The 27,893-nt window shown below is 58.3% G+C and overlaps 3 protein-coding genes and 1 non-coding gene across 7 annotated transcripts; 1 reads left to right on the top strand and 3 right to left on the bottom strand.

Moving 5' to 3' along the window:
• Positions 1-22: 22 nt before the first annotated feature.
• On the bottom strand, positions 23-4,908 carry PNPLA2 (patatin like phospholipase domain containing 2). The gene is made up of 9 exons (XM_025451919.3): positions 4,664-4,908; positions 2,750-2,982; positions 2,600-2,665; positions 2,066-2,275; positions 1,707-1,767; positions 1,427-1,603; positions 1,178-1,310; positions 841-963; positions 23-749 (listed from the first exon to the last, which is right to left on the bottom strand). Exons 1-9 carry the CDS (start codon positions 4,848-4,850, stop codon positions 479-481), a joined length of 1,461 nt encoding a protein of 486 aa, XP_025307704.3. The 5' UTR covers positions 4,851-4,908; the 3' UTR covers positions 23-478.
• Positions 4,909-9,041: 4,133 nt separating this feature from the next.
• On the bottom strand, positions 9,042-11,012 carry RPLP2 (ribosomal protein lateral stalk subunit P2). Of its 4 annotated transcripts, none has more exons than XM_049096249.1 (5): positions 10,854-11,012; positions 10,570-10,693; positions 10,218-10,274; positions 9,462-9,560; positions 9,042-9,374 (listed from the first exon to the last, which is right to left on the bottom strand). In XM_049096249.1, exons 2-5 carry the CDS (start codon positions 10,690-10,692, stop codon positions 9,057-9,059), a joined length of 597 nt encoding a protein of 198 aa, XP_048952206.1. In that variant the 5' UTR covers position 10,693; positions 10,854-11,012; the 3' UTR covers positions 9,042-9,056. The 4 variants fall into 4 exon arrangements, with proteins under 4 accessions (XP_048952206.1, XP_048952207.1, XP_025307720.1 ...); XM_049096250.1 differs by having other exon boundaries at positions 10,850-10,915; XM_025451935.3 differs by having other exon boundaries at positions 9,251-9,374; positions 10,226-10,274; positions 10,854-11,005.
• Positions 10,063-10,195, bottom strand: LOC112663762 (small nucleolar RNA SNORA52). Its single transcript, XR_003139357.1, has one exon. It is a non-coding gene; the product is annotated as a small nucleolar RNA SNORA52 (small nucleolar RNA).
• Positions 11,013-14,735: 3,723 nt separating the features above from the next.
• PIDD1 (p53-induced death domain protein 1) lies at positions 14,736-19,606 on the top strand. Its single transcript, XM_025451936.3, is given in 16 exon segments — positions 14,736-14,860; positions 14,862-15,070; positions 15,347-15,760; positions 16,092-16,301; positions 16,390-16,444; positions 16,622-16,823; positions 16,908-17,033; positions 17,155-17,334; positions 17,413-17,563; positions 17,686-17,821; positions 17,913-18,063; positions 18,146-18,269; positions 18,365-18,483; positions 18,562-18,675; positions 18,787-18,992; positions 19,218-19,606. Coding segments are annotated over 16 exon segments (2,742 nt in total). The 5' UTR covers positions 14,736-14,774; the 3' UTR covers positions 19,477-19,606.
• Positions 19,607-27,893: the final 8,287 nt, after the last annotated feature.

The following is a 27,893-nucleotide window of genomic DNA, read 5'->3' as shown; positions in this document are numbered from 1 at the left end:
CACGAGTGAAGGAGGCAGGGGCTGAGCTGTGGCATTTATTACATCTGCTTTGGCAAAAATAAATAATTCTTCACATATGTTCCTCAGCAAAACATGTCAAACGAGGAGGGAGGAGCAGGTGCAAAGTTCTCAGAAGTAATACTGCTTGGACTAGGGGGCCCCAGGTGCTGGGGGCCCCGCCCTCTGCCCCAACTCTGGGGCGGAGCCTGGGGGGAGATGAAGGCACAGGTGAGGGCAGGGGTCTTGGGTACCCTCCCTACAGGGGCAGCGAGGGAGTGGTTGGTGGAAGGGTTGACCACAAGTCCCCTTCTAGCAGCCGTGAAGGGCCCCATCTTCTGACTCCTGCAGGGGTGAGAGAGAGGCCCGGGAGGGGGATCTCAGCCCATCCCAGGGCCCCACCTCACAGGGCAGGGAAGCTGGGGGGCCCAGCCCTCAGCACTGGGACCCCAGGGGGCTGGGACAGGTGGTGCAAGGGTGCTCAGCACGGGGGCGAGGAGGGTGGGAGCTGTGAGGGCCTAGGGGCAGGACCAGCGCCAGCAGGCATGCGCAGGGCGTCAGGTGGGAAGGCCACGTTGGTGCAAAAAAGGCCCAGCAGCAGCTGGCGCTGGCATTCCTCCCACTTGGCCAGCGCGTCCCCTAGCGAGAGGTTGTTGCGCATCCAGCTGGGCAGCGCCTCGCTGTAGGCAGCACAGGACAGCGGCACGGAGGGCAGGGACTGGGTGCGGCGGAGCTCCATCTGCTCAGACAGCCTGCGGTGGGGCGGGATGGAGGCGGGAGGGCTTTAGCAGAGGCCACTGAGGCTTCAGGCCCTGGGTAGACGCAACAGTGACAGGGGCTCACCTGGAGGGCAGGTGGCTTCCCAGCTTCCTCTTGGCACGCATCGCCAGGTACTGGCAGATGCTACCCGTCTGCTCCTTCATCCACCGGATGTCCTCAGGGACGTCAGGCAGCCACTCCAGCAAGCTGGGCCGGGCGGGGAGGCATGGCCGAGGGTCTATGGCTCGGCCCTCATGCCATGCCCCGTCTAGCCCCGCCTGTGCCCCAGCTTCTGGAACCCCTGATGTGGCATCTCTGCAGCCCCCCCACCTGTAGCCTTTTCTCCAGGTGACTTCCACTCATGGATAACCCCAAAGTCTGGTCCCCTGCTCCCTGCCCCAACCCCCCCTAGTCCACTCACCGGATGGTAAAGGACACAGCACTCTCCAGAGGCAGAGTGTAGGGCACCATCATGGCAGTGGCCAGACGCACGGGCAACATGTTGGAGAAGGTGCTCAGCAGATCCTTGGGCTCTATGCAGGCCTCCAGCAGGGCTGGGGGAGACGCAGGAGGGAAGCTGACCGCCGCTGCGGAGGCCGGGACCTCTCTGGCCTCAGAGCCCCCCAGCAGCCGGGAGCTCCCATGCACCCCCACCCCTACGTCCACACACCTTCATTGAGCCGCGCGGGCAGATGTTCCAGGATATGATCCTCCAGGGCTGGCTGTGAGTGGCTGTTCACTAGGGCTCTCTCTGTGGCCTCCTGGTTGTCCTCCACATCCTCGTCCTTGGGGACATGGGGGTGTGCAGGGGGCAGCGCCAGCAGGGGGTTGGGTCGGTTCAGGAGGCCTGGGTGGGGACCCCCGACAGGTGATCAGCACTGCGGCAGGGACAGCAGTACAGAGCCACGGTTCCCACCCGCCCACAGCTGCTCAGGGCAGCACCCACGCACCGTTCCGCCTCAGGAAACGCAGGCCATCCCGATAGCCCTGCTTGCACATCTCCCGCAGCACCTGAGGCAGGGACGGTAAATTAGAGCAGGGTGCCACATGTCCCCTGTTCTGCCCCCCTTGAGTCCCTGGCGTCCCCACAACCCCTCTGCTCCACTAAGTTCACGTGGACCCAGCTGGACAGGCCCGCAGGCCACAGCACTCTGTCCCAGCCCTGAGAAGGTGCTGTCCAGACCCCACCCCAGTCTGGTCCCTCCAAGAAGGCCATCTGACAGCTTACCCACCCCTCAACCCCCAGCACTCAGCGAGGAGAGGCCCTGCAGGCCGGCCCCCCAGCGCAGGGCTGGCCGGGCAGACCCACCGTGGGCTCGGGCGGGAACAGGGCCTTGGACAGGCGGTAGAGATTGCGTAGGTTGAACTGGATGCTGGTGTTGGTCACCCGGAGCTCATGGATGTTGGTGGAGCTGTCCTGCGGGCAGATGTCACTCTCTCCCGAAAAGGGGGACACAGTGATGGTGTTCTTGAGCTCGTACAGGGGCAGGTTGTCTGAGATGCCGCCGTCAACATAGCGCTGCAGCCGGGACACACAGTCACACAGGGAGATGCCTGAAGACCCACTGGACTACCTTGGGCCCTACCCAGTGGCTACTTCCCTTGGGCCTTTCACCCAGTGGGCACTGGGCACTGGCCACGGGCCTGGCTGACTATTGAGCAGATGGCTAGGCCTAGGGGGGTGGGGTAGAGACAGCCACGGGAAGTATGTGTCTCTGGGGACCTGCCGAGTTGTTGAGCAACTCGAGGGAAGTGAGGCAACAGGCAGTGGGGCAGTGAGGGGTTGGGGGGCACCGACGGCCTTCTTCCCCACTGCCCAGGAAATGTGCCAGGGGATACTTACTACGCCCTGGAGGGAGGGCGGGATGAGGCCACAGTACACGGGGATGAATGTGCTGCACACATTGGCCTGTGGGGCGGGGACACGGAAGGAGTGGTGAGCAGAAGCCCAGGGTTGGTCGTGCACCCCAGGTGCTGCCCCAGCAGGGCTCACCTGGATGAGCTCGTCCTTGGAATGGAAATGGGATATGATGACGTTCTCGCCATCAGAAACACGGGTCAGGGAGATGCCCAGGCGCCCGCTGGCACGCTCATGGCTGTCAGCGGGAAGGGTCTTGAGAAGACAACTCCGGATGGTCTTCACCAGGTTGAAGGAGGGGTGCAGAGGACCCAGGAACCGCTTCCGCGCTTCCTTGGACACTGCGATGATGTTGGCACCTGCCTCGCCTGGGTCAGAAGGGCCAAGGGTCAAGGGCCGGCACTCCTGGCTTAGCACACGCCCCACGGCTCCACTCCCGGGGGCCCACAGCACGTGGACATGTGGCATCTCCACCCACCCTGGAGAACTCCCAGGGCGGGCCTGGAGCCTGGCCCACAACCGGGACTTTTGCTACCTGTCCCTGGAGAGACAGAGTCAGGCTACTGCCCCAGGAGAGCTGACAGCTGTAGCCAAGGCCTGCCCACTGCCCAGTATTTCCCAACTGCTTGGTCCGATCCATGAGTCATTGGGCCCGGCCTGGCGTGGCCCCTAGCCTGGGAAGGCAGAGGTTCAACCTTGACCAGCCTCAGCCTTCACCCACTTGGCCAGATCCAGATCCAGGGAGTCCAGCACAGGCCTGTGGGTATGAGGCTGGAAAGAGTAGGGGTCCCACCATCCCTAAGAAACCATGACTGTGACCCACTGCAGCCAAGAACAAGCACCTGCCATGGTGCTTCTTGGGGGCCCAGGAGTGTTGGCCTCACCAAAGGCAGAGCAGGGGCCCAGGAGCGGTCACAGAGTTGGGGGGCCTTGGGGAAAGCTGCACATCACATTATCCTGCTCAGAAGTGGGGCCAGAACCTGCCATGCTGTGGGGACTGCAGCTACGCAAGCTCACTCATGAGAAAGAGGCTTCCTGGGGGTGGGAGGAGATGGTGCTCTGGGACCCATGTCCTCCACTACACACCAGGGAGCCAGGTGTGTCCTGAGACTGGCACACAAATCTGAGAGACAGTGGCCTGAAAGCTTCCAAGACAGGGAGGGCAGGGCCACAGAGGTGAACCCCTAGGTCCCCAGGATGGAGAGCTCTGCTCCTTCATACCACCCTCCTCAGGGCAAAGGTCATGGGCAGGGGGCAGTGGAGAACACTGGACAGGCTCCCACTGGGCAGGGCATTTGAGAACCTGATGACCCTTCTGTCACCCTGGCTACCCTGGTAGTTGGGGGCTGGGCACCATGCCCAGAACTCCTGAAGTACTCCGTGTGCTGTAAACAGCACTTGCAGGCGCCTGCCGGAAGTGTGTGTGAGTGGAGAAGCCCATCCCAGCACACAGACACGACAGCCCTGCTGTTGCACGACGGCCCATGGGGCTGGAAAGTCCTGAAGCACCTCCCACCCCAGGGAGTGTGGGCAGAAAACTCCGGCCAGCCCTGGGGACCCAGGCCCACAGTGGGCGGCTGCACGGAAGGAGCGGGGAGGGGAGGGCCTGCCGTGCCCGGGCCTGACCCGCAGGGCTCCCCTCCCAGATGCCCCAGGAGGCACATGCCACAGTACCCAAATCCTCTTAAGAGGCCGCCCTCGTACAGGGCCCCGGGGACAGCGCAGCCTGGGACAGCACAGCCCCAGGACGCGGTGACCGCTGGCACCCAGGCCGCCGCCGACTACGGGGGCGCTGAGGCCCCTCCCCCGGCCCGCGGTCCCGCCCACGGGTTACTTTCTCTTCCCGACGACATCTCTCGGCTGCACCTGCCAGCGCCTCCAGCCTCTGCGCTCCGAGCCGCGGCCCCAAAGGCGCGCGTGGCCGCACCCCAATCCCCGGGCGCCCCGGAGCCAAACAAACCAGGCCCCGCCCCCCGCCGGCTCCCGGCCGGGTCTCCGTCCGGTGACCCCTCCCCTCCCCGCCGCCCCGCGGCCCGGCCCGCTGCTCACCCAGGCAGGCTCCGGTCACCAGCGCCGTGGCCGTGAGCGCCCCGGCCGAGGCCCCGTAGATGTGCGTGGCGTTGGCCACCAGGAAGGGCGCGTGCTCGCGGAGGCAGGAGGCCACGCCGATGTGGTAGACGCCGAGGAAGCCGCAGCCCGCGAACGAGATGTTCCACGTCGCCTCCCGGGGGAACATCGCCGCGGCCCCCGGCCCCGGGGCTGCCGCGCACCGCGCGCTCCGCTCGCTCCGGGGCCCGGCCCGGCCCCGCCGCCGCTCCAGCTCGGGGTCCCCGCCGGCCGAGGCGGAGACGCTGCGGGGGCCGGCGGGCGCGGCGGGGCTTTTAGCGGGGGCGGGGGCGGGGCCGGCTCGCGCCGCCCAATCGGAGCGCGTGGGGAACGGCCGCGCCCTCCGGGGGCCCCGAGCCCCGCCCCCGCCCCGACGCCGGCCCCGGGGGGAGGGGCGACCCCGGGCCGGGGCGCGCGGAACCCGCCGGCAGGCTGGCGAGGGGAGCGCCCCGGGGTCTTCCCGCCCCCTCCTCGGGGTCCGCCTACAACACCCACTCGGGACCCTGGGGAGCTCGCCCCACGGCAGGGACCCCGCCCCTCCCCCCCCACCCCGTGACTCATCCGCAGACTGACCCATAAACGTCTGGGATGCAAATCGTACGCAGCTTCCAGAGCTGACACTAGCGCTGTAGACCCCGGGCTGACCTCAGCCCCAGCTGCCCGCGGCCTCAGCCCCCCCCCCCCCCCCCCCAGCTGGCGACGAACCTGGATTGTCCTAGCGTCCGACCTCGGCTCCTCAGGGTGTGGGGTCTACCGGGCTGTGACTCGGGCCCTGCCCTGCCCCCGCTAATTGCCCCAGCAGGTGGAGCATCCCAGTGATGTCACTCTCCCGCCCCTTTTCCGCATTTTTCTCCTTTCTATGTTGTTGGGCAGCATAGCCTGGTTTGCTTCCAGGAGCCAGCCCTGAGCCTCACCCCACCTCCCCAGCAAGGGGCTGGTTGTTGCTGGGGTGGTGGGATGCCTCTGTCTCCCCAGGAACACCCACTCCCTAGGCAGGAGCTTGGCTCAAGGCCCGGACGCTGCCAGGGCTGTGGACTTGGGATTGCCCCCGACGACACAGGCCCAGGCTCAGGCTGAGAAGCCAGAGTGGGGCTGCCCCCGGGCAGGCCCATCATCTATCCCACAGCTTGCTGTCAGCCACCTGTACTTGGCACTGACCTCGCGTCTGGCAGAGGGGCCAGCGCAGGATGCAGCAAGTTCAATCCAGACCAAGCCCTACTGGGGGGTGGGCGTGGGGAGACACTGTTTACAGAAGCTCAAAACGAGGACTGAGGCATCCCTGGGTGGCGCAGCGGTTTGGCGCCTGCCTTCGGCCCAGGGCACGATCCTGGAGACCTGGGATTTATGGGCTCCTGGTGCATGGAGCCTGCTTCTCCCTCTGCCTGTGTCTCTGCCTCTCTGTGACTATCATAAATAAATAAATTAATTTAAAAAAAAAACGAGGACTGAGAGGGGACGGGGTGTGGGGGCAGTAATCCAGAACCGTCACAGGGCTGCCCAGCTGCCCAAGAGCAGGCACAGGGCCCTGGGCATGGCGAGGTAGGGAGAGGGGAGCCCAGGCCTGGGTACCAGGAAAGAGGAAAGACCTAGATGAGAGTGTTCTATATATAGTTTTGAGAGTACAGATCTGTTGCCTCTGGTTAGGTTTTCTCCTAGGTGTCTCGTGGGTTTTGTGCAATTGTAAATGGGATCCAGTCTTTAATGTCTTTCTTCTGTCTCATTGTTGGTGTACAGAAATGCAACTGATGTGAGCACCGGGGTGGCTCAGTCAGTTGAGTGTCTGCCTTCGGCTCAGGTCATGATCCCGGACACCTGGGATTGAGCCCCACATAGGGCTCCTTGCTCAGTGTGGAGTCTGCCCACAGTCTCTCTCTGTGTCTCTCTCATGAATAAATGAATAAAATCTTAAAAAAATAAAAAAACCCAGATGTGGTATATGTATATAGAATGGAATATTAGTCATCAGAAAGAATGAAATCTTGCTGTTTGCAAGGCTGTGGTTAGAACTACAGGGTATGATGCTAAGCGAAATAAGTCAGAGAAAGACAATTATCTTTAAATTTTATTTATTTTAAAGATTTTATTTATTTATTCATGAGAGACACACAGAGAGAGGAGAGAGAGAGGGAGAGAGGGAGAGGGAGAAGCAGGCTCCACGCAGGGAGCCTGACGTGGGACTGGATCCTGGGTCTCCAGGATCAGACCCTGGGCTGAAGGTGGAGCTAAACCACTGAGCCACTCGGGCTGCCCCGAGAAAGACAATTATAACATTTTACTCATATGTGGAAACCAAACAAAGGAGCAAAACAAAGAAGCAGAGGGGAATAGAGGAAGGGAGGGAAAAATAAAACAAGACGAAATCAGAAAGGGAGGCAAACCCTAAGAGACTCTTAACTCTGGAAAACAAACTGAGGGCTGCTGGAGGGGAGGAGGGTGGGGGAACGGGGTCACTGGGTGATGGGCATGAAGGAGGCAGTGGTGTGATCAGCACTGGCTGTTCTATACAACTGATGATTCACTGACGTCTACCTCTGAAACCAATAATATGCGATGTTAATTGAATTTAAAATTAAAAAACAAAATAAAGGGCAGCCCCGGTGGCTCAGCGGTTTAGTGCCTACTTTCGGCCCAGGGCATGATCCTGGAGACCCGGGATCGAGTCCCACGTTGGGTTCCCTGCATGGAGCCTGCTTCTCCCTCTGCCTGTGTCTCTGCCTCTCTGTCTCTGTGTGTCTCATGAATAAATAAATAAAATACTTAAATAAAAAAAAATGAAATCTCAAAGAAAACCCTAAAATTTCATAAATGACTAGAATTATAAATTTGGCCTAGACAAACTTGACCTTCTCTTGTACCTATGGACCCAAGTCCCCCCACCCCCAAGTGCTTTAGATGGATGTATAGTACAGGGTATGGCCCACCAGGATGATCAGGGCCCCTCCTAAATAAGCCCCTGGGGATGCAGCCGGAACCAGCAGGGGACAAGTTTGTGGTACAATGGGGATGAAGCAGACCCCCAAGGCTGGCTTGGGAAGTCCAGGGGTTCACCAGGGTGACCTAGGGGTAGCTGGGCGGTGCAGGCTGGGCCAAGGACTGAGGAAAGTCCTCGCCTGCCCTGCTCCAAAAAGCCAGGGTCCAGGCCTTCCTGCTTCTGAGGGACGGGGGCCTAGGCGGGTGTCACTGCCCCAGTGCAGGGAGACCTCTGCCCCCATTTCCACACCAGGGTTGAGCTGTTGTGCGTACATATCCCTCCCTCCAGGCCCCTGGGACTGTCTGCTCTGCAGCCAGGAACACAGCAGCACTTCCAGGAACCCTGGCCAGGGTGGGGGTTGGAACTCCCCCTCCTCCCAGCCAGGGTGGATGAGAACCCCTGGTGTTTGCTGTGTCACTCCCATCGTGTCCCTCTGACCACACCTTAGTGGTGTGGTCACTTCAGGGTCCAAGGTCTGCCCATGGACTCTGGGTTTTCTCCTCTGGGGAACCCTCTAGCTCAACCTGGGGCCGTGTCCCCTCACCACCCCCTCTCCCCACCCCTGCTCTCACTTGCCCCTTGCAGCACAGGCTGCCAGTGATGCTCACGGCCCACGTTGCACCAGGGTCCCATCCCTCTGGGTAACCAAAGGGCTTACTTAGGCCTTCTTTCCCACACCCCATGCACACTCCTGCCCCGCAGGCCCCCTTCCCAGGCTTCCTTGACAGCCTCGTTCTGTGCTTTCCCTACAGAACCACAGCCCACTAGCAGCATGTCCTTCTGGGATATAGTAGGCAACACAATAGGTCCACCCAGAGCCTTCAAACAAGGAGGCAGAGCGCCTGCTGAGCCGTCTGGCATTGGCAGGCAGAGGACCCAGGGCCCAGCATGGCAGCTGGACAAGCAGTGTGGGAAACTCTGCCTTCTGCCCCTGCATTCCAGGCTAGAGCCTGGCAGGAGGCATAAGCAGGTCCCCCAAAGAACTTAGTGGGCACATGGCCCAACATCACTTCCTATGAGCCACATCCACATCTGCCCAGGCCTGCAGACAGGTGGTCACAGAGCTTGAAGGTGTTTGGGACTGTCCTAAGTTGCTCATGGACCACCCTGAGCTTGAACAAGAACCGGACTTGACTCTGCAGAGAAACTGAGGGATCCCGCATGCACCACCAGCATGCCCTCTTTGTGCAACCAAAGAATGCTACCCGCCTCAGGGCGACTGCTGGCCTCCACCAGCCAGAGCCACCCCAAAGCAGTGGAGACTACCCACTGCGGCTTTAAGTTGTCCTGTGTGTCCCCTTAAAGCTCCCTCTCTGGGAAGGCCCCCCAGCAGCCCTCAGAAACCAGGCCCATGCCCAGAAAGGCTCATGTCCCCTTCTGAGCCTCCTCAAGGCCCGGCCATACCGAAGAGCCACAGACGTCTGCCATCCCAAGTACCCATTTCCACACCAGATGCCCTGCTCCTTGCGCAGCAAGGGCTCTGCTTTCTCTTGGGCTGAAGGCCTGCCCTGCGCACCAACGCCACACTCTTACAAAACACCCACACACCACTCCACAGATACACAAAAAGGGTTTTATTTGCCAGTGGGTGGGGGTGGGCAGGACCCTAATCAAATAAGCCAAATCCCATGTCGTCGTCTGACTCCTCGGACTCCTCTTTCTTCTCATCTTTCTTTTCCTCCGCTGTGGAAAAGAAGGGGGCAGTGAGTACAACCCTCACCCCTCACAAAGCCAGATGCCCGTGGAGACCCTGCCTCAGCCTCCACTTACCTGCGGCTGGGGCAGCACCAGCAGCAGGAGCTGCAGACCCTGGGGCGGCAGACACGGCCACAGCCCCACCAGCAGGCACACTGGCCAACTTGCCAATACCTGTGGAATCAGGAAGGTGAGACCAGGGAAGTGCTCGGCCTTAAGCCTACCTCAGGGGAGTGATGGCATGGTCTCCCCGATGTGCGGAAGCCCACCACATAGATGCCCCAGCCCTGAGATCCGTATATGGAAACCCTACCCCAAAGCTAAGTTGGACAAATATGTTCACAACCAGGCAAAGACACAATCTGGCACTTGGATCCAGATCCCCGTTTATGGGCTCCCACAGGGCTGTGGGCTAAGGCACCCACCCAGCCCCACACAGGAACAGAATAATGTCCCATCAGCTCCAGCTTTGTCACCAGGACACCATCTGCCCAGCAAGGATGGCAGGAACCTGCGGTCATCCCTGGCACCCCCAGTCTGCCCCCAACCACTTCACGCAGACTACATGACGAAACTTATTTACAAAACCCCGTTCCCAAGATCCCTAAGGTCCCCTCTGCAGGCAGGTGGCCCTGCGGGGTGAAAGCACCAGCACCCCCTGCTGCCCTACGGCCAGGACTGTCCAGAAGCATCCCTGGCACGAGCCACTGAAGCCTGCCCGCTGTCCTGGGTGAGGCTTCTGGAGTGCTCTGGTCCACAAGCGAAACCTGGCGGGCCACAGGAGGACCCGCAGGGATTAGGATGGACCCTGAGAACGCAGCCCCGGCGCACAACCTCACCCTGAGCGATCACGTCCTCGATGTTTTTCCCGTTGAGCTCGCTGATGACCTACAACGACCATAACCGGCAATTACCTGGGGCTCGGCCACCGGCCCCTGCCTCAACTCCCATGCGGCTCCTCCCCGAGAAGACCCGCTACGAGGGGCCCGGGACGCCCTAAGCTTCCTGGGAAACCCGCCCTGAGGTCTCGGTGTACGCCCCCGCCCCCGGCGCGGCTGGACACCTGCGGGCTGGACAGAAGGACGTGCCTGAGGAAGCTGCGCCCCTCGGGACACACGACAGGGTCTCAGGGACGCCCCACCCCCCCTCCGGCCGCCCGACACGTATCCGCGGGGCCGGCTACCTTGTTGAGCCGGTCATCGTCCGCCTCGATGCCCACGCTGTCCAGGATCTTCTTGATATCCTTGGCGCTGGGGGAGGTGTTGCCCCCGAGGGCGGCCAGCAGGTAGGAGGCGACGTAGCGCATCCTGGAGCGGGAGGAGAGCACGACGGCCTTGCCCCTTGGCCCCGGCCCCCGCCCCGCGTGCTCCCGCCCGGCGCCCCACGCCAAGCCCCGGCCCGCGCCCGCCAGTCCCCGCGGCCCCCCGCCGCCCCCCACGGCCCCCCGCGACCCCGCCGCCCACTCACTCGGCGGCGGAGAAGCCTCACGCGTGCGACCCTCGGCGGCGTCAGGGACGGAAAGGAAGGCGCCGGCGCGAGGGGCGGGGGTAATCCGCTACCCAGAAGCCCCCGGGACCCGCGCGCCGCGCAGTGCTGGCGCCTGCGAGTGACGTCACGCGCGCCCAGGCCGCGGAGACGAGAGCCCTCGTGTTGGGCCGTCCGGCCGCCGCCGCCGCCGGCGGACTCCAAGTCCCAGGGCGCACCGCTGCCGGAAGTGCGGGCACGCGGCCTGCGCGGGGCACGTGGCCGGCCAGGCTCGCTCGCTGCTGCGGGGGTGGGGCGTTGGGCCGCGGCCTGCGCGGGGTGGTCGTTCGCCTGTGGGGCCGCGTGGGCCCGAGCTGACCTTCGCGTCCGCGCCGATGTCCGCCCCGTCACGCGCTCACGCTCCGCGCGGGGAGCCTGCAGGTTGCGGCGCTGCGAGGGCGGGGCCCGCCCCTGCTCGTCCGAGCGAGGATGCACGAGAGTAATAACGCTGCACGCGGAAGGGAGGCGGCGGCGGCCCGAAGACCTGGGGCGAGCCGGGGTCAGGGGCCAGGGGCAGAGGCCCGCGGGGACTGGAGAGGGACCAGGAGCAGAGCCGGCCCAGTCCTGGGGGGGTGCCCTCAGGGTCATCACCCCATCGTACAGAGGTGGGGTGCAGGCAGGTCTCCCTGCTGTGGGGTGCCCTCAGGGTCATCACCCCATCCTACACAGAGGTGGGGCGCAGGCAGGTCTCCCTGCTGTGGGGTGCCCTCGGGGTCATCACCCCATCGTACACAGAGTTGGGTGCAGGCAGGTCTCCCTGCTGTGGGGTGCCCTCAGGGTCATCACCCCATCGTACACAGAGGTGGGGTGCAGGCAGGTCTCCCTGCTGTGGGGTGCCCTCAGGGTCATCACCCCATCGTACACAGAGTTGGGTGCAGGCAGGTCTCCCTGCTGTGGGGTGCCCTCAGGGTCATCACCCCATCGTACAGAGGTGGGGTGCAGGCAGGTCTCCCTGCTGTGGGGTGCCCTCAGGGTCATCACCCCATCGTACAGAGGTGGGGTGCAGGCAGGTCTCCCTGCTGTGGGGTGCCCTCAGGGTCATCACCCCATCGTACAGAGGTGGGGTGCAGGCAGGTCTCCCTGCTGTGGGGTGCCCTCAGGGTCCTCACCCCATCGTACACAGAGTTGGGTGCAGGCAGGTCTCCCTGCTGTGGGGTGCCCTCAGGGTCATCACCCCATCGTACACAGAGTTGGGTGCAGGCAGGTCTCCCTGCTGTGGGGTGCCCTCAGGGTCATCACCCCATCGTACACAGAGTTGGGTGCAGGCAGGTCTCCCTGCTGTGGGGTGCCCTCAGGGTCATCACCCCATCGTACACAGAGTTGGGTGCAGGCAGGTCTCCCTGCTGTGGGGTGCCCTCAGGGTCATCACCCCATCGTACACAGAGTTGGGTGCAGGCAGGTCTCCCTGCTGTGGGGTGCCCTCAGGGTCATCACCCCATCGTACACAGAGTTGGGTGCAGGCAGGTCTCCCTGCTGTGGGGTGCCCTCAGGGTCATCACCCCATCGTACACAGAGGTGGGTGCAGGCAGGTCTCTCTGCTGTGGGGGTGCCCTTGCTGTCATCACCCCATCGTAGACACAGGTGGGTGCAGGCAGGTCTCCTTACTCTTGGGGTGCCCTCGCTGTCATCACCCCCATCATAGACAGAGGTGGGGCACAGGTCTCACTCAAGGCCCCACACGGAGTAAAATGGGGACATCAGGGGTGGGGCGTGTTGTGATGTGTGGCGTTGGAGGTGACAGGATATGTCAGGTTTGCCATTCCAGCCGCACAATTCAGTGGCCCTGGGTGTTTTCCCAGTTACACAGCTGTCACCACTTTCTACCCACAGGGGATTTCGTCCTCCCAAGTTGGGAGTCCACACCAGCTCAGCAGTAACTCCCTACTTCCCCAGCCCCTGGCACCCACCACTTTGGACTCATTTGACTGCTCTGGGGTCCCGACTGGATGCAGACGTGGAAGCAGACTCTATTTACCCTCTCGGACATTCTCTCCATATCCTGGCACATATCAGAATTTCATTCCCTTTTAAAGCTGAATAATGGGGCACCCCGGGTGGCTCAGCAGTTTAGCGCCGCCTTCAGCCCCGGGCCTGATCCCAGGGTCCTGGGATCGAGTCCCACATCAGGCTCCCTGCATGGAGCCTGCTTCTCTCTCTGCCTGTGTCTTTGCCTCTCTCTCTCTCTCTCTCTCTGAGTAAAGAAATAAAATATTTAAAAAAAATAAAATAAAGCTGAGTAACGCCCTGTGGTGGTTGTTTAAGTCTCTGGCAGCCTCGCAGAAACAACGGGGGCCAGGAGCCGGGGCAAGTGCAGGCCTGGCCCAACTGCCCATCCTGGCGGGTGGGCGGCTGGTGGCGTGGGAGCCCCTGATCTGGGGCAGAGCAGGTGAACGAGCACAGGTCTGGCAGGCTCTCCACAGGCAGACCTAGTGTGAGGTTCTCAGCTGTGGCACTTAGTTCCGGTGACCTGGGGCAAACTCTGATGTCAGGGCCTCCTTTTCCTTCCCTGTGAGATGCAAAGATTGAGGCAGAGGAGGCATGGGCTAGCCCCCTGCTGGGGCACCTGGCCAAAGTGCCGCTAAAGCAGGATAGCAGGAGCTGGGCCCAGGCCGCTAGAGGAGCCTCAGGAAGGCTTCCCGGAGAAGGAGGCCCCAGAGGCTGGCCGGGGACGGTACCCGTGCTGCCCTGGCTTCTGGCAGGAGGCGGATCTGAGGCCGCAGCTGCGTCCGGGCCCCCCTCCCCCGAGGTTGCACCCGCTCACCTCCCGGCCGGGAGCGCACAGCTGCAGGGCAGGGCGGGCCGGGGCCGGGAATCTCCGGGAGGGCGGGCTGGGCGGCGCGACGCGGGCCTCCCGGCGGGAGAGGCCGGCCCGAGGCGGACGAGCAGGAAGCCGAGCACCGCGGGGCCGGCGGCTGGCGGTTGGGGTCCGCGGCCGCGTCTCCTGGGCTGCAGGCTGGACAGGGGCGGGGCGGGGGGTGCGGGCACCCCGAGGCCTCCGCCTGCGCCCCAGCCCCGCGGCGTCCGGCCTGGGCGGGCCCCCGACGCCTGGGCCGCTCCGAGCGCGCCAGCGGGAACCCGGCGTGGGGCGCCCACCCGGGACGGCGCCCAGCCCGGAGCGCAGGTACGCGCAGGGCGAGGGCGGGGGGGGGTGCGCTCTCCCGGCCAGGACCGGCCCCGTCGGAGCCCCGAGTGCCGGGCCACTGCTCCCGACCGCGACCTCGGTGCAGACGGGAAGCGGGGAGACCCCTCCCCCAGCGTCCCATCCCCAGGACTCCGCGCTGCCCAGTGGCTCACCCCCCCACCCCATTCACTTATCTGACCTGTGTGGGCACAATCGCCCCTTTCCTGGCCTGGGCCACTGTCCCCACGTGGTAGAGTCCTCAGCCTCGGGTCAAAGCTGGTGGGTGTGAAGGTTGGCAGGGGGGCTGGACCTCCAGCTCTTGGGGGGGGGGGCAGAACAGCCAGGATGACAGGACAGCTCTAGGGGTCTCTTCAGATTTCCAGAAGTGGAATGTGAAGCCTCATTTCTCCCTCCTCCCCCCAGCCAGGTCCTCTGGGCTCCTCTGCACACAGATCTCGCTCTGGGCTGCCTTCCCAGTCCTGGGGTCCTCCTTCCCCAGCCCTCTTTCAAAAGTGACCTGTCCAGGGGAGGCTCTGGGCTCTGTGCATCAGCTGGTCTGGCTCAGGGGAACTCCCCCCTCCCCCCGCCCCAGCCAGAGTCCCCATTCCCCTGAACGGAGGAGGGCCCAGCCTCCCTCCCTCTCCCCACTCCTCCCCCTGACTCTGCAGCCTCCCCGGCCCTGTCTGAGCAGGCCTGTTTGGCAGGCTGGGACATGTCTGGCCCCCGAGGACAGCCGGTGGGCGATGGCTGCAGAGGCAGAGGGGCTGGAGCCCCAGGCAGCTGCTACAGAAGATGCTGCAGGAGATGCCACAGAGGCTGCGGATGCAGGAGCTCCGTCTCCTGGTTGGGAACCGGTTGAGCCTGGACCTGTACCCTGGGGGGTGCCACCGGCTGCTCCATCTCTGTGCCCAGCGACCCCCTCAGCTGGGGGAAGTGGAGTTCTTGCAGCTGAGTGGCCACGAGGACCCTCAGCTGCTAGAGGCTACCCTGACCCAGGTGCCGCGGAACCTGCAGCGCCTTCGCTCCCTGGTCCTCAGAGGTGAGCCCCACCTGGTCCCAGCCCTGTCCCAACCCCGCCCATGCTGCAGCTGCCCAGTGGTGTCCCCCAGCAGACAGCAGCATGGCTATTCTTTCTGGGGCAGGTCATGGGTGATGGCTGTCAGCCGAGATGAGCCTGTCGTATGCATCCCTGTCTCCCTGCATTGCTGGGGTCTCTGTCCCTCGCTGGGTGGGGTTGGGGTAGAGAGGTCTGTGCCTCTGAGCTGAGCCCTGGGATTCCGGCCCTGAGGGCCACATCTGCTCTCCCCCTTTCTAGGTGGACAACACTGGGATGTGCTGGGTGCCTGCCTCCGGGGCTCTCTGACCACACTGCCCGCTGGCCTGAGTGGCCTGGCCCGCTTGGCCCACCTAGATCTGAGCTTCAACAGCCTGGAGACGCTGCCGGCCTGCATCCCACAGATGCGTGGCCTGAGCACCCTCCTGCTCTCTTACAACCACCTCTCAGAGCTCCCTGAGGCCCTCGGAGCCCTTCCCTCCCTTACCTTCCTCTCTGTGACCCATAATCGTTTGCAAACGCTGCCCATAGCGCTGGGAGCTCTCTCCACCCTGCAGCGCCTTGATCTCTCAGGGAACCTTCTGGACACTCTGCCCCCTGAGATTGGAGGCCTGAGCAGCCTCACGGAGCTCAATCTGGCTTCCAACCGGCTGCAGGGCCTCCCGACCTCCCTTGGTAAGTAGGGGTCAGGCCCCTTTTGGCTCCTTGGGCCTGATGGAGAGGGCCTTTTGGCCACTGTCTGGCCTCCGCTCTCTGTGGGCCCCACCTTGTCCTCCACAGGGGACCCTGCACACACAATCTTGGCCACCTTGGAGCCTTCACTCCTCCAGGTGGCACTCGTTTGCCCTTCCTTCCCTGGATTTCAAGCTCCCCGAGTCTGGCCATGGGGCAGAGACTGGAAAGGCTTCTCTGCTTGGGCCTGCCATGAGTATCCTGTCCTGGCCAGGACTAGGCGTGGCCCTGGGTGGTGGTCCTCTGCTGGCCCTAAGCTGGCATCTCCCCACAGTGGGGCTGCGGTCCTTGCGGCTCCTTGTTTTGCACAGCAACCTCCTGACCTCAGTGCCCACCGGCCTGGTACACCTCCCGCTGCTCACTCGGCTGGATCTGAGGGACAACCAGCTCCGGGACGTGCCCCCGGAGCTCCTGGACGCTCCCTTTGTGCGCCTTCAGGGGAACCCCCTGGGCGAGGCTCTACCTGCCCCCCAAAGCCCCCCAGGTAGGCTTGTTCCTGGGAAGGGTCAGACCACAGACAGGCCAGGATGTAGGTACTGTAGGTATACTAACAGCTGCCCATCCTTGCACAGAGGCGCCGGTGATCCTGGAAATGCCCAGACTGTTCCTGAACTCAGATGTGGACAGGTGTGTGTGAGTGTGTGTGTATGTGTGTGTTGCTGAAAAAGCACGTCTCTACCCTGTCACCCTATCCATAATGTGCACCTCGCTCAGGCCCCAGGGATCTTCTAGAGTTTCCCAGGGGTGCCCGATTCAGCCACACCCCTTTCTATTGTCTGACCTGATGCCCACTCTGTCACACAGCTTCCCTGTGACTCCCCAAGGCTGCTCCGTGACCCTGGCCTGTGGCGTCCGCCTGCAGTTCCCTGCTGGGGCTACTGCTAGCCCTGTCAACATCCAGTATCGTCTCTGGCTGCCAGAGCCACGCCTTGTTCCCTTGGGTCCCCATGACTCCCTGCTCAGTGGTGTCCTGGAGCTGCAGCCCCACGGGGTGGCCTTCCGGCAGGCACGACCAGGGCAAGTCGGGGTGGGGGGCGGGTGAGGAGGGCCCAGATGTGGCCCTGGTATTCACGACAGCCTTGCCTGGCAGAAGGTGAGCCTGTGGCTGCTCTTCGTGCCCCCCCGCATCCGGCGTTGCCGGGAGGTGGTTGTCAGGACCCTGAGTGGTGATAGCTGGGGTGACCTGGACACTCATGTGGAAGAAGAGGCACCCAAGGTGAGAGCCGTCTGGGAAGGGGCACTGGGAGGAGCTCCGCCTACACCCTGTTCACCCCCACTTTTTCTCCGTCCCTATCCTCTCCGATTCTGTCTCCTCTGACCTCACCTCCCATGCCCAGCGGCTTTGGGCTCACTGCCAGGTGCCCCACTTCTCATGGTTCCTCGTGGTTTCGCGTCCTGTGTCTAACACCTGCCTGGTGCCACCAGAGGGGACGTTGCTGTGCTGCTCAGGATATCCCGGGGTCAAGGTCACATTCCCACCTGGGGCCACCGAAGAGCCTCGTAGTGTCTGCATGCAGGTGCGGACAGGGCAGCCTCTGTGGATGGTGGGTGGTTTCTCAACGCATAGGCAAGCCTGGGGTCCCTGTTTGCCCCAGGTGGTGCGCATGGCCAGCAGAGAACTTCGAGCCCTGCTGGGGGAGCCTGAGGCTGCGGCCAGCCCCCTGCTGTGCCTCTCACAGAGTGGTGGCCCTCCTAGCTTCCTCCAGCCTGTCACTGTGCAGCTGCCTTTGCCCCCTGGGGTCACAGGTGAGAGGTGGCCCTTCTTTGGGCCGAGCTGAATCTATGGCCCCTGGGTTGAGGGGATCATGCTTGGGGTGGGGGAGCCCCTGCCAGGGACGCCTCAGCCGGTGTTTCCCTCGCGTCCTCAGGCCTGAGTCTGGATCGCTCTTGTCTTCACCTGCTGTACCGGACCCCTCTTGAAGCTGCTTGGGATGACATCACAGCTCAGGTGGCCCTGGAGCTCACCCACCTGTATGCTCGCTTCCAGGTCACCCACTTCTCTTGGTCGGTGCCCCCAGCCCCAGCATCTTCAGCCCTTCCCCCTCCCCTCCCCCAGCCTGTCTGTGCAGCCCTGCTCACCCCTGAGCCCACCCAGGTACTGGCTCTGGTACACCACCAAGACCTGTGTGCAAGACCTGGCTCGGAAGGCCTGGGAGCGGCTGCGTCTGCACCGAGTCAATCTCATTGCCCTGCAGAGGCGCCGGGACCCAGAGCAGGTCCTGCTGCAATGCCTGCCCCGTGACAAGGTAGGTGTGGGGCCCAGAGGGCTGCAAGGGCCTGCGTAGGGGTGTGGGGCACTGAGCTCAGAGCCAGTGGGTGCTCCCCTAGGTGGATGCCACCCTGCGGCGACTGCTGGACCGTTACCGAGGCCCTGAGCCCTCTGACACGGTGGAGATGTTTGAGGGTGAAAAATTCTTCGCCGCTTTTGAGAAGGGTATTGATGTGGACGCTGGTACGCCGCCCTGCCTGCCCTATGGAGGGGATGCTGGGGTCCATTCCCCAGGTCCATTCCCCAGGCTCCCTGCTGAGCCCATCCCTTCCATGTAGAACGCCCAGACTGCGTGGAAGGCAGGGTCTGCTTTGTCTTCTACTCACACTTGAAGAACGTGAAGGAGGTCTACGTGACCACTACCCTGGACCGGCAGGTTCAGGCTGTGAGGGGCCAGGTGGGTCAGCCAGGTGGGGTACCCCTGGCTGCCTGGACAAAGTTCAGAACACTGAACCTCATCTTATCCCAATGCTAGGTGTCCTTCTACCGGGGAGCAGTGCCTGAGGAGGTGCCTGAGGAGGCCAAGGCTGCCCGGCAGAAGAAGGGCATGGACACCGTGTGGATGGCCACTCTACCCATCAAGCTGCCGGTATGGCCTGGGGTGGTGGGCGCTGTATATGAAGGGGGCAGGGGCGGCACTGAAGCCTGGGGGTGGTCAGGGGCAGAAGGCAGGGCTCATTGCACCCCTTCTTTTTCACAGAGATTGCGGGGGTCTGAGGGGCTGGGGCAGGGGCGGGGGCCTGGCCTCTCCCTGGCACCTCTGAACCTGGGCGATGCTGAGACTGGCTTCCTGACCCAGAGCAACCTGCTGACCGTGGCTGGGCGCCTGGGCCCTGACTGGCCGGCTGTGGCCCTGCACCTGGGCCTGCCCTACCGGGAGCTGCAGCGCATCCGTCATGAGTTCCGGTGAGTTCCTCTAGGCCTTCTGGTGCTGGCTCCAGACCAGCCTCAGCCCTGGGTCCTGGCCATCTGGAGAGCCTCACAAGAGGCTGGCTGAAGTTCCATCCAAGGTGGATGGGGACAGGGCAAGCAGGCTCACCCCACCCAGGGAGCTGGAATCTACTCTGGGTGGGTAAGCAGAACCTTGGGTGGGTGGCTGGGCCTCTCTATGACCATCCTCCTCCCCACTAGGGATGACCTGGATGGCCAGATCCGTCATATGCTCTTCTCCTGGGCTGAGCGCCAGGCTGGGCAACCAGGGGCTGTGGGGCTTCTCCTGCGGGCCTTGGAGCAGAGTGACCGGCTGGATGTAGCTGAGGAGGTGAGGGCCATCCTGGAGCTTGGCCGCCAGAAGTACAAGGACAGCATCCAGCGCACAAGCCTGGCCCCCAGGGGCCTTGACCCAGCTGACCCTGCAGCACCACAGTCTGTGGAGTCTGCCCAGGCATAGACCCCACTGACTTTGGGATGGCCCCGATGGACCCTGCCAAAGGGTCAGGGGTCCCCATTTTCAAGCCTTCCCTGAATATGCGGACAGTGACCTCCCACGTGTAACAAATATGTATTGTTGTGGCTGCTTCTTGGAGCTCAGTTTATTTGTTGGGTAGAGGAGCGGGTGGAAGGCCAGGGGTGGGCTGAGATCCGAGGCCGGGCCCTGCTGGGAGGGGACCTTGTGTAAAGACTTCAGTACCCCCACCCCCCGTTGCTCCCGCTTCCTCCCATGTGCCCAGAAGGGAGAGAGGCTCCAGCTACAAAGTACCGGTGCAGCACCCACGGATACCAAGTCCCCTGCGTGCGGGGCTGCGCATCGCTGGCAGCGGCGGGCAGGTGCTCGCTGCGCAGGGGTCCCGCCTCCGCGTCTGCCTTCCGCCGCCCCCCCCCCTCCCGCCCCCGGCACAGTGCACAGTGTCCCCGCGGAGCTGGGGCTGAGTCCCCTAGGCGGAGGCCAGGCCGCGGGTGGCGCACACGTGGGACCCCGCCGGACCTGTGTGGACCTGTGCGGACCTGTGCGTGGCTGGAGTAGCCATCGCCTGGGGCAGCGTGACCGTCTGGGCACCATCCGGACCCCCTTCCAGGGGGACGAGGGGTGGAGCCGGAGCCCAGCCCCCACCCCAAGCCTCCTTTGTCCACGGGTTGGGGCACCTCGGACAGGATGGACCCCCCCCCCCTCCCCCGCCCCAAGGGGAAGGGACACGGGGAGATTGAATGAGGAACTTGGGGCCAGGGCCAGGCTCTGAGCCTATCCTCCATCCCTTCCGCGGGAGTGGGGGAGGGGGAGCGCAGCCACTTCGTTTGTGCGAGATTTTACCCCTGGGAGGGTCTGCAGGTGGGGGCAGCAGCCCGAGGGGGATCTCTGTGGGCAGCGGTGACCATAGCCCGCCTTGGTCCTTAATTTACCTGGCTGCAGGGGTGGAGGCGGGGGACAGTGAGGGCTGACAGCCCTGGGCCTCAGGCTTGGGAGGGGGGGATTGGGTTTCTGTGGCAACAGAGGCTTGGTTGGGGGAGGCCCTTCCACAGCTGTCTCCGTGGGGGGATGGGAACCACAGAGTGAGGACAGACAAATGGGAGGTTCTGGGGCCAGTAGACCCCTTGCCAGTCTCCCTAGGCAGAGCTCCTTCGTTGTCACTGCTGTCTGGCCAGCCACCCTCTTCCCTGCTCCTGCAGCCTGAACCATATCATGGGAGACCCCAGGACTCCCTGTGTCCTCAGGGTTGGACCCCTGGGCCCACCTTCTCCTCCCATGACAGCTGTCTTCCCCCACCCATCCAGAATGGATTGACAGTTACTTACCACTTACTGCTCCAGGCTGCGGACAGCTCATAGATATTTCGCTAACAAGTTGAAGGCATTGGGGATCCCTTTTCTCAACCATGGCTCTGGCCTCTGTCTGGATCAACCTGAAAGTGGTGAGCACTGGGAAGGAGGCCCCGAATTTTGGGGCAGATATGCCCGATGGGTTTTTGGCTCAGCTCTGTCTTCAGCCTTCCTCAGTGCCTGGATCCATGCACGTTTGAGGAAGAACTGCTGCTCCATTGCTGCTTCCTGGACAACAAGCTAATGCTGTCCCGGGGCAAGACCTGCATGTGTAAGGAGCCTGACTAGTTCCATATCCAAGGCAGACACTTAACCACTGAGTCACCCAGGGATCCCAAGATTTTCTTTATTTGAGAGAGAGAGAGAGAGAGAGAGAGAGAGAGAGGGAGAGCACAAGCAGGGGGAGGGACAGAGGGAGAGGGAGAAGCAGACTCCCTGGTGAGCAGGAAGCCTGACATGGAGCTTGATCCCCAGACCCTGAGACCATGACCTGAGCTGAAGGTAGATGCTTAACCAACCTGAGCCACCTAGGCACCCCTCAAAAGGCTTTTTTTTTAGGTTTTATTTATTTATTCATGAGAGACCAGAGAGAGAGAGAGGCAGACACGGAGGGAGAAGCAGGCTCCATGCAGGAAGCCAGATGTGGGATTCGATCCGGGGGCTCTGGGATCATGGCCTGAGCCAAAGGTAGATGCTCAATTGCTGAGCCACCCAGGCATCCCTCAAAAGGCTTTTTAAAATGAATATCTAGTGATAAGCCTGGGGTCTTCCATTTTCATCTCTAGTGTTTGCAGCTATTCGAATCACACCACCTATGAGTTTCTCTGAAAAGCTCTTGCACTTTAGTTGGAAGACTGATGCTATGACATGGGCCCAGCACAGACTACTACATTTTATAGATGACAGAAGAGTTTTTAGCACCAACTGACGGGTTTGGTCAGTCACTTGGCTTTGTGGCCATCTCTCTGGGGTCCAGATTTGGTGGTCCTTGTTCTTCAATGATAATCTTTTTTCTTTTTTTAATCATAATTAAAAAAATACTCTAGAAAATGCTGATTCTTTGTTGTTGTTGTTTTTATTTTTATTTTTTTAAATTTTTATTTATTTATGATAGTCACAGAGAGAGAGTGAGAGAGAGAGAGAGAGGCAGAGACACAGGCAGAGGGAGAAGCAGGCTCCATGCAACAGGAGCCCGACGTGGGATTCGATCCCAGGGTCTCCAGGATTGGGCCCTGGGCCAAAGGCAGGTGCCAAACCGCTGCGCCACCCAGGGTTCCCTGTTGTTGTTTTTATACCCGATAATGTTCTTTAGAAATTGACTAATAGGGTAATAGACACAGAGAAGGAATTAACTGGATGAATGAAGGAGCTCACCAGGCCAGAGAAGATGAAGATGTGAAAAATGAGAAGCAGAGGTGCTCTTGGGATTTCTGTAATGGGGGCTATAGACAGTCTCACCAGGACACTGTCCTAGGTTAAAAGGGATAGTGCCTTTCATGGAAGGGATAGACAATTTTATCTTCCATCCCACCCAAGATTTGAATGGTTGAGTGGAGAAAACTTAGTATCTCCCTATCCATGAACATGGAACTTCCATCCATTTATTTAGGTCTTTAATTTCACTCAGCAAGATCTTTGTGGCTTTCAGAGCACACATTTTGTCCTACACACCTCTTGTTAGGTTTATCACTATACTGTGCTTTTCATATTTTGCTAAAGATGTTGTTAACTTCATTTTGTTTGTTGCTAGTATGAAACAACCGATTTTTGTATCTATCAAGAGCTTTGAGGGCTCTGAGATTTTTACCCTACTTACAAATGAACAGGTTTCATGTATGCTGGCAGAAGGCATAAGAATTCTGGGTCAGAGATAAAAGACAGCTTATTACAGCAGTAGCAAGGACCAGAGTATCAGTTCATGGTTCCCCAAGCCCTGGTTCCTACAGGGCAAAGTGAGGAGGATCCGCTGATGCCTGCACATGCAGTAGGGGGTTCTGCAGAAGAGGAAACCCAAGCTTAATGGAACAGGATTCACCCCCCCCTTTTTTTAAGATTTTATTTCTTTGAGAGAGAAAGGGAGAGAGAGCATGAGCAGGTGGGAGGAGCAGAGGGAAAGGGAGAATCAGGCTCCCTGCTTAGCAGGGAGCGTAACATCGGGCTCCATCCCAGAACCCTGAGATCATGACCTGAGCCTAAGGCAGACACTTAACTGACCAAGCCACCCAGGCACCTCAAGAAACAGGATTCTTTTATGATGAGCAGTAAGCCTGCCTGAAATTTGGTCCCAAAGGAGACATTATCTTTTTTATATTGAGTAATAAATCTATCCTTTGCTCTAGTGGAGATACTATTGCTGTCATCCAATGCTGTTCACTCTACACATCTGTGGATATATGTGTGTATGTATATGTGTGTCTATCTCCTTGAAGATAGCCTAGAACTAAGACAGGCAGAAACGTGAGAGACTTAGGAAGAATCCTCTCCTGACAGTATCCTGTGACCTTGTTAAACTTATTAGCCCTTAGCCCCATGGCAAGGGGGTGGGTGGGTGGGATTTCTTTGAATTTTCAATGTATATAATCATGTCGACTGTGGCTAAAGATGATTTTCCTTCTTCCTTTTGAATATTTCTAATTTTTATGTTCTTTTTTAAATTTATTTATTTATGATAGTCACACACACACACAGAGAGGCAGAGACATAGGCAGAGGGAGAAGCAGGCTCCATGCACCGGGAGCCTGATGTGGGATTCGATCCCGGCTCTCCAGGATCGAGCCCTGGGCCAAAGGCAGGCGCTAACCCGCTGCACCACCCAGGGATCCCTAATTTTTATGTTCTAATTACCTTGCCTAGGACCTCCAGTACAGTGTTAAATGAATGCAGTGAGGAAGGACATTCTTGTTCTTAATCTTAGCAGAACTGAGGTCACTCTCACTCTTTTTTTTTTTTTTTTTAAGAGAGATAACAGTGGGAGGGGGGAACCAGAGGAAGAAGGAAAGAGAGAATCTTAAGCATGCCCAGTGAGTAGCTGATCTCCTAACCCTGAGATCATGACCTGAGCTGAACTGAGTCAGATGCCTAACTGAGCCACTCAGTGCCTCTTACTCTTAAGTAAAATGTAATTATAAATATTTTTCATGCTGCCCTTCACCAGATAAGAGTTCCTTCAATTCCTAGTTTGCTGAGAGTTTTTTCCATGAATGAGGGTTCCATTTTTGTCATAGATATTTATCTATACCTCTAAAGAAGATATAATTCTTTTAATAATTAAAAAATTATTAATGTGATAAATTACATTGGATTTTAAAAATGTTAAGCCAAGGTCCTATTCCTGCAATAAAATGCATGTAGTCATGATGTATCCCCCTTGTATATATCATTGGATTTCATTTGGTATTAAGAATTTTACATTGGAGGGCACCTGGTGACTTCATCGGTTAAGCATCTGCCTTCAGCTTAGGTCGTGATCCCAGGGTCCTGGGATCAAGCCCCACATGGGGCTCCCTGCTCAGTGGAGAGCCTGCTTCTCCCTCTCCCCCTGCTTGTAATTGCTCTCTCTCTCTCTCTCTCTGTGTCAAATAAATAAATAACATAAAAAAAAGAATTTTACATTGCACAGGGGGGCCCCCTCCCAAAAGAATTTTACCTCTATTTTCATGAAGACTATTATGCTATAATTTTCTTATTTAGTAATGCATTGTTAGTTTTCTTATCAGAGTAAAACTGACCTCGTAAATGTTTTGGAAATTCTCGTTCCTCAATTTTCTGAAAGTTGTGTCAAGTTAATTTTTTAAAAAATCTTCAACTGTTTAGTAAAATTCACCTGTAAAGCCATCTGTATTGGAGTTTTCTTTATGGGAAGGTTTTTACTCATGAATTTCATTTCTGTAACAGATATAGGGCTATTCACATTTTCTATTTCTTGTGTCAGTTTTGTCAACTTGTGTCTTTCAAGAAAATTTGTCCATATAAGTTCAATTCCTGAGATAAAATTGTTTATAATGTTCCCTTGTTATCCCTTTAATATCTGTATGATCTATTGTATTATCTCCTTTTCCTTTTTTTTTTAAAGATGATTTATTTATTTATTCACGATAGTCACAGAGAGAGAGAGAGAGGCAGAGACACAGGCAGAGGGAGAAGCAGGCTCCATGTACCGGGAGCCCGATGTGGGATTCGATCCCGGGTCTCCAGGATCGCGCCCTGGGCCAAAGGCAGGTGCCAAACTGCTGAGCCACCCAGGGATCCCCTGAAGCATTGTTATTAGGGGTATGAACATTTAAAATTGTTTGTCATCTTGATGAATGATCAATTTGTCACTTTGAAGTGTCATTTTTAATTTTTGGTAATTCTTTTTGTTTTAAAGTCTACAATATCAGGTATTATGAATTCTTCTGCTTTATTTTTCCTTTGTGTTAAGATACATATACGTAAAATTTCCCATCTTAACCATTTTTAAGTGTACAATTCACTTGTATGTACATTCTAATACATTTGTAATACATTCACATTGTTGTGCAGCCATATCCACTATCCAGCCCCATAACTCTTTTCATTTTGTAAAACTGAAAATCTATACCTGTTAAATAATAACTCCACATACTTCCCTTCTTCTAGTCCCTGGCAACCACCATTTTGCTTTCTGTCTTTGTTTTTTTTTTTTTCTTTTTCTTTCTGTCTTTGATTTTGACTACTCTAAGTACCTCATATGTAGACTCATACAATTTTTGTCTTTTTGTGACTGGCTTATTTCACTTATGTACTGCCCTCATGTTTCATCCATGTTGTAGTATGCATCAGAATTTTCTTTGGGCTGAATAAGATATAACATTTTGCTTATCCATTCATCTGTTTATGGACTTTTGGGTCACTTCCACATTTTAGCTATTGTGAATAATGGTGCTACGAACATGGATGTATAAATATCTCTTCAAGTTTCGATTCTTTTGAAAATATATCCAGAAGTGGAATTGCTGGGTCAAATATCAATTCTAATTTTTTGAGGAATCTCCATATTGTCCACAGTGGCTGTACCATTTTACATTTCCACCAAAAGTGCACATTGAGTTCCAATTTCTCCCTGCCAACATTTGTTTTCCAGTTTTTGGATAATAGCATACTTTTATGATTATTTGCATGGTATATTTTTTTCCCAATTTTACTTTTAACTGTTTGTCTTTTTATTTAACATGTCTTGCAATCACCATATACTTGAATCTTGATGTTTTATCTGGTCTGATGATCTTTTAATTGGCCCTTAATGATGACATTTAAGGTAATTATTCATATAGTTGGATTTCAGCCAACTATTTTGCTATTTCTTTTCTATTTTGCGTATGTTCTTTTTTTTTAAAGATTTTATTTATTTATTCATAAGAGACACAGAGAGAGAGATAGAGGCAGAGACACAGGCAGAGGGAGAAGCAGGCCCCATGCAGGGACCCTGATGTGGGACTCGATCCCGGGTCTCCAGGATCACACCCTGGGCTGAAGGCGCAGCTAAACCACTGAGCCACCAGAGCTGCCCATGTGTATGTTCTTTTTAATTTTTTTCCTGCCTTCTCTCAGATTAATCAAGTATTATTTAGTGTTACATGTTATTACTGTTTTTGGCTTCTTGGTTATATTGTTTGACTTTTTTTTTTTTTTATTGTTTGACTTTTTAAAAAATTGTTTGCTCTAGGGACTAATATATATATGTGTATATATATATATAGAGAGAGAGAGAGAGAAAGATATGGAGATATATATATATATATATATATATATATATATCTCTCCATATCGGTGAGAAGTCCACATTCCTAAACATGGTTTATTTACAATGATTCATGACCTGAGCCCTCCCTGTGTCTCCAGCCTTTCTCCTAAGCCCTGCAAGCTCATCCTGTTAGATCTGTTACAGTTTGTTAATGTTCCAGAGTGACCCTGACCTTCAAGGCCGTATCTAATGCATCTGTTTCCAACACTCCACCGTCTCACAAGCTAACTAGGACTTATCCTTTGGAACTCAGCCATCATAGTCTATAGCAATTGTATGTGTGTAGGTCTTCCCATATGGGGCCAATGCATGTGTCGGGGTTGAGGGTGAATCTCCCTGCCGCTTGCTTCCATGGCCCAGTAATCTCTTTTTTTAGGCATTGGTAAGAGTACTTATCGGAATTAAACAGAATATGACTTAAATGGAGAGAACTGGCTTGTACAGAACATAACACAGAGGACCAACAAAGTCATGAGAGGTGCTGAAGGCCACAATGCTCCTGGCAAGGCCAAAGAGAAGACAAGAAGTGGAGTGGCCAGAAGACCACCAAGTCTTCCCAACCTGTGTTAAGGGATCCTGCTTATTTCATGGGGAACAGAGACTTTTCCTATTCAAGGCTTTGCACAGGCCTGGGGAACCTAACACACTGTGGAAGCCCCAGAACGTGTAGGGTCGGTGTCAGAGTTCAACAAATGCCCCATGGAGCGAAAGGAGGTGAATTTCAAATGCCAGCAGAAAAACTCTCACAGGGGCAGGATTTTTATTTTTTTTAAGATTTTATTTCTTCATGAGAGACACACACACACACACAGAAAGAGGGGCAGAGAGAGAAGCCGGCCCGTGCAGGGAGCCTGGTGCGGGACTCCATCCCGGGTCTCCAGGATCGCGCCCTGGGCCAAAGGCAGGCGCTCAACCGCTGAGCCCCCCGGGCGTCCCGGGCGGGGGATGTTTTAAGGATGCCCTCGCTTTAACCCAGCGAGCCTTCTCCACGAGTGCAAGCAGGCACGCACTGGCCGAGTAGCCTCCGTGAGTCTAAGGGCTTCAAAATGGGGAAACTGAGGCCGGGAGGTCGAGCCAGACGAGGAGACGGCGGCCAGCGGCGGCCTCAGGTTCCGAGGGCGGGTGGGCGCTCAGCGGGTCGGGGAGCCCCCGGCAGCGCGCGGGTCACGCCCGGGCGTCCGCGCCTCCTCCCCAGCGCCGCCCGGGCCGCGACCCCGCACTGCACCGCCCGCCGAGCGCAGGGGGCGGCGCCGCTCGCGCTTCCTCGCCCCGGGGCGGCCGCGTCTGGTCTC

The sequence above is a fragment of the Canis lupus genome, chromosome 18 (genome assembly GCF_003254725.2).
Source record: "Canis lupus dingo isolate Sandy chromosome 18, ASM325472v2, whole genome shotgun sequence".
Taxonomy (NCBI): Eukaryota; Metazoa; Chordata; class Mammalia; order Carnivora; family Canidae; genus Canis; species Canis lupus.
Note: the sequence above shows the minus strand (reverse complement) of the source record. Positions and strands in the feature narration are given on the sequence as shown.

Coding starts and splice junctions, on each gene's coding strand:
- PNPLA2 (XM_025451919.3), bottom strand. CDS start 4,850: ATGTTCCCCCGGGAGGCGACGTGGAACATCTCGTTCGCGGGCTGCGGC. Junction 1,311..1,426: donor GCCCGCGCGGCTCAATGAAG/GTGTGTGGACGT, acceptor CGTCTCCCCCAG/CCCTGCTGGAGGCCTGCATA. Junction 750..840: donor GGAAGCCACCTGCCCTCCAG/GTGAGCCCCTGT, acceptor GCCCCACCGCAG/GCTGTCTGAGCAGATGGAGC.
- RPLP2 (XM_049096249.1), bottom strand. CDS start 10,692: ATGCGCTACGTCGCCTCCTACCTGCTGGCCGCCCTCGGGGGCAACACC. Junction 9,561..10,217: donor TGATCGCTCAGGGTGAGGTT/GTGCGCCGGGGC, acceptor CTGATTCCACAG/GTATTGGCAAGTTGGCCAGT. Junction 9,375..9,461: donor TGGTGCTGCCCCAGCCGCAG/GTAAGTGGAGGC, acceptor TCTTTTCCACAG/CGGAGGAAAAGAAAGATGAG.